The following is a 9,027-nucleotide window of genomic DNA, read 5'->3' as shown; positions in this document are numbered from 1 at the left end:
GGGGGGGGTTAGAGCATTCCTGCCACTGAACAACGGGCTCGCTGATTAATGTTGTAGAGCCATCAGGTCCATTATTCAATGCCAGGACAATAGCTCAAATTATAGGCTTCATACCTCTGTCACTACGTATCAGTGCTATTCTTATTTTTTGATCATAAATCTTTTTCCAGGACTTGCTGCAGTATGTGAAGCGTCACAGCTTGGGTTGTTAATGCTGATCTGCATGTTATTTTTTTCCCCATTATTTATTTAAGTCACCTTTCCCCCTCTCATCTGTGCTCTTCTTCCTCCTGGTCTTCTTCACAGGAGACTGCAGGTGTCCAGATGCCTGGCTGGGCTGCATCATGGAAGACACGGGGTAAAGATCCACTTCATAGCACACTCAAGTGAACACAAAATAAATAAATAACACAACACACCTGTAAAATACATTTGTTCTCTGTTGATACAATTTAACAGCAGGACTGGGTTTTTTTGTTGCGCTCCCTCTAAGCTGCGATTTGTTTCGTTCATTTCACTCAATTAGACAATTAAACACCTGTAACAGAGGGACGCGTTGACTTTTACTTAATCTTCAATGAGCCAAGCCGGTGATAAGCACAGCTTGATGTTTTAAGCAAATTAGTTGAAACAGTGTAAGAAATGTTTTTATTAAAGGCATTTACTGTACAGTATGAGTGATTTGGATTTGGCTCTCCTAACCAGATGAAACAGTTCAGTTATTTACTTGAGTAATATCTTACTACAGATGGTAACATTTCTGTCAGATTGCAAAGTGATGGCACAGACACCCACAGTGGATCTGGCATTCCTTACTGGCAGAAAAGCACTGTTTTTTATTACATTTTTTGTCATGTCCTGGTTTCGATCTTTGTGTGCGTGTGTGTGTGTGTGTGTGTGAACGAAGATACTATCTGCCCAGAAAGTTTTCGCGCTGCAGTGTTGATGAGTACATCCAGTTCTTGCTCCAAGGGGGCGGGAGCTGCCTCTTCAACAAACCCAGCAAGGTAAGGGCCATGTGGGAGTGTAATGTATCTCTGTACGTCCAGCTAATAATCTCCTGTATCACTGTCACGTTTTATCTCTCATCCATCTGTCTCCCACTTATAATATAGTATGTGCTCATATATATTATGTCCCTCTCTGTCTCTCTCAGCTTTTGGACCCTCCAGAGTGTGGGAATGGCTTTGTGGAGCCAGGGGAAGAGTGTGATTGTGGATCCCAGGTGGTGAGTACCTAGTTGGATATCGTGCACACCAGCTCTTTAACCTTCTGCAGATGGGTAGCACCTTCTGTCTCTTTATGAGCACCGGATGGTGTGGTGTTTGCTGCTACAGAGCTGAAGGGTTTTTTTCATGTCTGTGGCTGCAGGAGTGTGCCCGTAACGGAGGAGCCTGCTGTAAAAAGTGCACACTTACCCATGATGCCATGTGCAGTAACGGACTCTGCTGCAATAGCTGCAAGGTGAGTACACATGTAAAAGAAGGAGTCAAAAAAGTTAAATACAAGATATGCAGAGAAATATATCCATCCATCCATCCATCGTCAACCGCTTATCCTGCGTACAGGGTCGCAGGGACAGAGAAATATATACAGTATATAATTTTATCTTTATATAAGCTACAGTACTTCCCCCCAAATATAGATATGATTACTCATGACTTATCCACCATTTACTTGATGCCTTTTTATGCTGTGACCTAGTATGAGCGGAGAGGCGTAGTATGTCGCGATGCTGTGACTGACTGTGATATCCCAGAGACCTGCACCGGCGACTCCAGCCAGGTAGAGCTAACTGTATGTAACACTGGGGGGAAAAAACTGCCACATCAAACAGTGTATCTAGAACATTATGTACTTTTCTTCTTTTGCAGTGCCCTCATAATGTCCACAAGCTGGATGGCTACATGTGTGATAACAGTCAGGTAAAAGCTGTTTTTGACATGTTTTCTAGTCTGCAGCTCATGATGTAAACTTTAACTAATTGTTGTCTCATTTTATTAGGGCCGCTGTTACGGTGGACGATGCAGGACTCGTGATGGACAGTGTAGGGGACTTTGGGGTTATAGTAAGTATAAAATACATGCACTTTGCACCTGGAAACTGTATTTTATTTAGTCATATTACCGTGTATGTATAATGTGTGTGTGTGTATATATATTCGAGCCTCATTCTCCTTGCGACAGTCTAATTTGTATCTTTGTGATCCCACTCAGATTCAGCGGACAGGTTTTGTTATGAGAAGCTGAATGCTGAGGGGACAGAGAAAGGCAACTGTGGACCAGGTCCTGAAGGCCAGGGTTGGCTGCAGTGCAACAAGCCGTGAGTCACCCCATCCTAATTCCCTTTGCTGATAGTCTCATTACAGAAATAAGATGGTGCAAAAACGTTTCGTATGTCTGTGTAGCTAAAGCATAGCTTACATTGTTTTTCACAAGACTGAACCCCTGTTCTTGTGAACAACAGTTGTGACATAAAATCCTCCTTTGTTATAGCTGGATCACCAAAGTATGGTCTAAATAATGTGTTCTTGACTTAAATGTTGAACTTTTGTCAACTTTCAAAAACATTATGGCGAACACAGCCCAAGTTTGATGTGCATTGCTCTCTGTCATTCACTTTTTCCTGTTTAGGGATGTTTTATGCGGCTTTCTGTTCTGTGCCAACGTGACGATGAAGCCAAAGTTTGGTGACTTGCAGGGTGAGGTGACCAGTTTCACCCTCTACCACCAGAACAAGTACCTGGACTGTAGGTAAGTGCGTTACATCCATCTGATCTGCTACAACTAGAGTATGAACATTAGAATATCGTGTCCCTAAATGTGTAGTTCTAATCCTCCTCTTCCACCTGTCTGACATGGCTGGATGCTTCGCTCAGAGGTGGCCATGCTCTGCTGGAGGACGGCTCAGACCTGGGCTACGTGGAGGACGGCACTCCCTGCGGTCCCAACATGATGTGCTTGGAGCGACGCTGCCTCCCTGTGGCGGCATTCAACCTCAGCACCTGTTCGGGATCCAATCTTGGACGCATCTGTTCCGACCATGGGGTAAAACAATGAGCTTATGACCTCACAGCAATCAAGAAGTCTAGACATTGAAAAGTGAAGGTTTTTGACATAAGTTACATGCATCCAGTGGCCAAGCCATTATGTACACCCTACAATGTAATGCAATCCAATACAACTCATAACATCTATCTTTACTAAGCTCATAATGTTCAGCTTTTGGTAACATTGTCAGAAATGTGTAAATTAAATTATAAGTTTATCACTGAGTTCCTAGTTAAATGTGGTGTTGCATCGGACTACATTATATTGAAAGGTGTTTCAAATCTTTTATCCTTCCTATTTATATACATGAAGGGGCAGAAAATTAGAAACACCTCTGAAGATAAGGAAGTCCAGTACAACACAGTCAGTAACTATGAGCTAAATGCTAAATCATAGAATCAAAATAACACCTGTATGACATTGACAACAAAAAGTGAACACTGGGCATCATAACTCAATGGCAGAACCGTTATATTGGATTGCATTCAGTGGTACAGATTGAAAGTAGCCACTGAGTGTACTGTTTCACCAGCATTTAGCATCAACTGTAATTGAACATGTATTAAGGACCTGTTTTTAAACATAGGTGATGTATAATCATTGTTTATATTGTTATCTATAGGTCAAAAGTCAACAAGATTACACAATTGTTTCAATAGCATCTAAAACTACAGTATGTGATGATGTGAAACAGGTTCAAAATGCATGTTTAAAAATGCTGTCATTGAAAGGCTGTTGAAACAATGGCTATATGTCACTAATATGTCTGAAAAATGCAAACTTTAACCTAGATTCAAATGTGTCTTTTGATCAGCAAATCACAAAATCCCTGCTAACTGGCTACATAGTAGTTTTAACATCTTTCACTGCTTGTCTGTTTCTATTAGCGGCTATTGCACTTGATTTTCATCTCTTTCTCTTATAGACCTGCAGTAATGAGGTGAAGTGTATCTGTGACAGAGACTACACAGGGAAGGACTGCAGTGTCTTTGATCCCATCCCTGAGCCAACAGTCCCGACGGGCCCGGAGAAGAAAGGTCCATAGCACCTCTTAACCTGCCCAAGTCTCTCTTTCTGTCTGCCTCTCATATCCCCCTCATAGTCTCTACCCATCATCACTGCAGCTTCTCAAAGTACTGAAGCAGAGAACGCTATCTTGTCCTCAAACACAAAGATTAGTTCACATGATTATTGTGAGAACGTCGATATTTAGACCACGCAGTGTTTTCCTTCCTGTTGAGTCTTGGTTTCAATGTTTGAAGTGTGTGGGTGTGTTTATCCATTAGAGCATAAGAGTGTGTGTGTGTGTGTGTGTGTGTGTGTGTGTGTGTGTGTGTGTGTGTGTGTGTGTGTGTGTGGTACTGTATGTCTTGCAGGCACTGCCATCTTTAAGTGTCTCCCTTACTTTCTTGCAGTCTGCCAATGACACAGAGCTATTGAGCAGCTGCTCTCATAGGGCCAAAAAAGCCAAAGCCACCCTGAGCAAGAGGGTGTCCAGCTGAAAGAGCAGGAGAGGGGGAATGAGAACAAAGTAATAAAACTCTCTCTCTCCTTTGTTTTTTTTTTTGTTTTTTTGTAACTTGTCTCCCTGACCTCCCTCGCTCACCCGCCCGTTCTCCCACCTCCACCCCATGTGCTGGTTTCCTCCTCTTTCCCCTCATCTCTTTCTCTGTCTGCAGGTATCTTACCACCTGCCTCTCTCTCTCTCTCTCTCTCTCTAGTAGATGTTGTTTATGTACAGTGTTGATGCTGTCCTCTGATGTGTGTTTTTAGTGGTGTTGTTTTGTTTCTGCCCCTCCTCCTTCCCTTCCTCCTCCTCCTCCGCACCCTTCCTCCCTCCTCCTTCCTCTGCGCAGGTCCCAGTGGCACCAATATCATAATAGGGTCCATCGCAGGTGCTATTCTCCTGGCAGCTATAGTCCTAGGGGGAACAGGATGGGGATTTAAGTAAGAGTTCTGGCATGCCTTTGTGTACCTGTCTGCTTCTACCTTAAGGAACCCCCCCGCCTCCCACTCTCACCCCTCTGAAATAGATGCCCGTTTGCAAGTCATACCCAACCGGGGGAGGGAAAATGAGGAGTCGAGTTTGAGCTCGACCGTGCTACTGCTTAAACTGCTTTAGCTGTTACGGAGCATCACATCAGTTGTTTTGTTTTCTTAGATCGAATCGTTAATCCATCCTGAGCTCCATCCTGCACCTTTCCTTCCCCTCCCATTAGGACAAGCCCAGCCCTTCATTGTAAAGACAGGGCAGGAGTGAGGTGTTAATCTGCCAGGAACCTCTGGGGCACTAGATCCAGTCCACTAGATTTACTAGCTTTTTATGACAGAGTAATGATTACTGTAGATGACCATAAACACCCTTTTTTAAAATATGGCTTACCTTTGGTGCTCTTTTAGACTGCATTATCCTGTTTTTCTCCTATAAGCAGCATCCTAACCCCAAATGCCCTTGCTGAAGTGCTTCTTCTGCACTGTTCACCTGTGCATGCCTGCTATTGTTCACTCCTTATACTCTGGCCTCAAAGGACTGTAGGACTTTGGATCCATGAGATAACTGTGGCTGATGAAAAAAGCCCTGTTCATTGAAAAGCAAACTTATAGCACGTAGTCAGTCCTTTTAGAGCCAGAAGTGTCTGTGCATGTGTGCATGAGCTGTAAGCAGGAAGTGTTCTCTTCCTAGTCTGGCTGAGAGGGTGGGTGCAATAGTTTCTGGTGTAGAGCCTTGTCAGACTCTTGTCAGGCTGAGAGGATCTGTGCCACGACTACTTGTAGACCTGCTGCATGTGATGTCATCACTATAATCTGGCAAGAAAGATTTTGGAGAGGACTGGTGGGTGAATAATAGTTTGGGATATCGGAATGAGTCATTGCTTGATTCATGCTTTTTTCTAAAATCTGACAGAGTTGTGGTTAAATTTCAACCAAGTGTAGCCACGTTTCACATTAAAGCCTGTTATGTTTTACACAGTTATGTTAAAGAATGCTCTTTTTCTTGTGCAGTTATATTCTTATAAGTTATTTGTCCTTTAATTTCATGCAAGTTCTAATGCAAAATGATTCTTTTAAAAAAAATCGTTAAACTTGTTACTCATTATTTTGTAAATTTTCATTGTCATTGATATGTCTTGACATTTTGTCTTTTCTCTCGGTGTGTGCTCATGGGATGCAGGAACATTCGAAGAGGAAGGTATAAGCTTGCTGGACCACGACCATGCGATATGTTGGAGAAGCATCACAAAACATCCCATCCCAAATTCCCTCAGCATGGCTACCTACTCCTTGATCCACCATGTGAAGTTCATCTGTTGACTCATCCCCACAGAGCACCATGCTTACCATGCGTGATCCTTTTGCTCAAATGCTTCATCCCATTTCAAATATTGCTTTAAGAAACTCTCCATTTCTGTCCCCAATTCCCTTTTTCTTTGGAAAGCAGAATGGCTCATTCCATTTCTCAAGCATCTTCATCTTCCATCACCTATGCGGTCCAACTGCATAGCCGTACTTGTTTTTCTGTTAACAATCTCCTTTGTCACCTCTCTTTCAGATCTGGTGGAGGATAAGATGTCTGTGTGTCTTTCTGTCTCTGTGTCCTGTCTTCCTCTTTGCACTGTGTCATTTCCACATCGGAGAAGAGGGGAACAAAAAGTCTTCCACTCCAGTCCCACAATCTCTCCCAACCTCTTCCGATTATCGTTTTCCTCCACGCTCCCGTCTGATCCTTTCGTGTGTCCTCCTGCCTGACTCCAACCTCCTCTGGGCCTCCTCACCATACCACCTGCTGCCAGCAGGCCGCTGAGGATTGTGTCCAGGCCACACCTAGAGCAAACAGGTGGCCCTCTGTGTTGGAGACACCGGGGTCTCCCTCCAGGCTGGTGGCTCTAAGAATGTGTTTCAGTGTCTACGTACCTTCTTTTCTCACATCTTGGACAGTCTGATAAGGAACATATCAACGGTGGACCAATTTAATATGAGACATGTCTTTCCAATGCCTGCCTGCCTGCACACAAACTGAACTGGCCACCACAGTTAAATGTTGAACTAGCACACAGAGTGGCCATCTTAAAGACTGAAATAATGTAAGAGGAGCTGAATAGTTTCCTTTTATCTTAAAGGAGAAGGACCTGACGCACAGTTCATCCCAAGCCAGGCCTTGACTAGGTGCATCTCAAAGTGGACAGTTATCTGTTTTAATCTACAAAGTTTGGAATTTAACAAGTATATAACTGAAAAGAAACCGTGCATTGGACTGTTGTTAGCATGTTTTCCAAAGAGAGACTGAGGAGCGACTAATGATCATATAAAATGATGACTACATTACTACCAATCAACCATTAGCCAGAGCCCAGACTGATAGTTGACTTTATGTTCATTGTTTTTTGTCCTTTTAACTTGAGGCATCTTGTCTGCCCCCCCAACAAGTTTTCAGGTACAAAAAGGGAAGCTGGGTGTAATGGTTTTGGGATCATTTTAAACCACTGAACTTTAAAGCAGCAGAGACCGTAACTTAGTGTTTTCAACCACAGACCGACCAACATACATTCCACAATATGTCTGTGTGCGTGCTCACTACTTTCAGGCCCAACGTTTGTACGCTTAGGAGGTTTAATCTCTGTCTGTTCACGAGTGAATGTACGGGTGTAAGAGATTTTTAAAGGAAGGAAGAATGTATGTGTGTTTACAATAGTGTTAGGGGCAGTTGTGTCCATGTACACCTTAACACTCCTCCTATCACAGGTAGATAGGCAGGTTTTTACCTCTAGAATAATCGTCTCTTTCTACAAACTGTTGCAGCAATGGCACCACAAGGCAGCACGTTAATAAAGAATTCAACAGTTTTTATGTCATGTATCTACAGAAAACAAACACTAGCCAACTGTATGCACACCTATTTGTAAATATGTGCAACATGTACTGAATGTTAAATGCACTGTATGAAGATTTATTTAAAAACTATGTTAAAATAATGAGTTGTATCTGTTTAAGCAAACACGCCGCTGTCAGTCTGTTGACACGACCTCCATCTGCAACTCTCTCTAGTCGACGCTGTCCATGCATCTTTAAATGTGGCGTAACAGCTAAGCTAGCTGTCTAACACCTTTCTCTTATCATTCCAGCTGTCACTTAAATGTCATGAATCTTTTGTACATTTGTTGATAGCCCTGAGCCCAATGATCCGCACTGTAAATGAGATTAAAGAGATCTAGTCTGGGGTCCAGCAGGCAGCCTGTCTGAAACTGTATGCACGTATGAGGTCAGTTTGGTTCATTTGAGCTTTGCACTATGGCGGATGCACTATTGTTATTATTACAATATGTACAGAGTTGGTATTAAATACAGTGTTTGATTTAGAAGGTGACAGGGATAAAAGAGAAAATAAGATGCATCGTATCGGATATTTTTAGAAACTATCTTTTTGGATTGAGATAAAAAGAAATGAACTAAAGCTTATAGTTGAATTGAAATGGAAATAAAATAAAATATTAAAACATTAAACCCCACCTCCTACTCTGACAACTCACCGCCTTCCTGTTTTCCGGTATTGTTTGTGTTTGACCTGGGAGTTTTATGCTTAGGTTTTCTGCCACTGAAAGACATTTTTTAAAATCATAATAATAATAATGAATTAATAATTATAATTAAAGTCATGGAACTTCATGGGCAAAATACTGCAAGTTAACAATACATCAGTATTGTTTCTTTGAATTATGTATCACTCTAGTAGGTAATCTGAGGCTGTGTATGTTGTTTTCTCTTATTAGGCGTTTAGTTTCTAAAATCAAATATCAAAAATCACCATCACACTTTCCCAGAGCCCAAATTGACATCAAAACAAACAATTACTTGTTTTGTCTGACCATCAGTCTAAAACCTGGGGTGATTCAATTTAATCAAGTCCTCACATGTGAGGATGTGGTAGCTGCAAATTTTTTTAAGATTGTGATCAAAATCCATGAGGATGATCTTATTGGTA

General features: G+C 42.2%; 1 protein-coding gene across 10 annotated transcripts in view; it reads left to right on the top strand.

The window, feature by feature from the left end:
* LOC123960173 (disintegrin and metalloproteinase domain-containing protein 11-like) overlaps positions 1–8,549 on the top strand; it is a 25,103-nt gene extending 16,554 nt beyond the window's left edge. For 6 of the 10 annotated variants that reach the window (XM_046034792.1, XM_046034802.1, XM_046034774.1 and 3 more), the window contains 12 exons: positions 908–1,007; positions 1,157–1,228; positions 1,372–1,464; positions 1,705–1,785; positions 1,875–1,925; positions 2,005–2,068; positions 2,217–2,322; positions 2,634–2,753; positions 2,879–3,047; positions 3,976–4,087; positions 4,907–4,997; positions 6,223–6,739. In XM_046034792.1, coding sequence (XP_045890748.1) covers positions 908–1,007; positions 1,157–1,228; positions 1,372–1,464; positions 1,705–1,785; positions 1,875–1,925; positions 2,005–2,068; positions 2,217–2,322; positions 2,634–2,753; positions 2,879–3,047; positions 3,976–4,087; positions 4,907–4,997; positions 6,223–6,442 — 1,279 coding nt within the window. In that variant the 3' untranslated portion in view covers positions 6,443–6,739. Of the gene's footprint in view, positions 1–907; positions 1,008–1,156; positions 1,229–1,371; positions 1,465–1,704; positions 1,786–1,874; positions 1,926–2,004; positions 2,069–2,216; positions 2,323–2,633; positions 2,754–2,878; positions 3,048–3,975; positions 4,088–4,465; positions 4,582–4,906; positions 5,000–6,222 lie in introns of those variants that run through there. The other 4 variants (XR_006822456.1, XR_006822455.1, XM_046034813.1 and 1 more) reach the window with 4 other exon arrangements.
* The last annotated feature ends 478 nt before the right edge of the window (positions 8,550–9,027 follow it).

The sequence above is a fragment of the Micropterus dolomieu genome, linkage group LG02, assembly GCF_021292245.1.
Source record: "Micropterus dolomieu isolate WLL.071019.BEF.003 ecotype Adirondacks linkage group LG02, ASM2129224v1, whole genome shotgun sequence".
NCBI lineage: Eukaryota > Metazoa > Chordata > Actinopteri > Centrarchiformes > Centrarchidae > Micropterus > Micropterus dolomieu.
The sequence above is the reverse complement of the archived record's forward strand: the minus strand, read 5'-3'. Positions and strand labels throughout refer to the sequence as shown.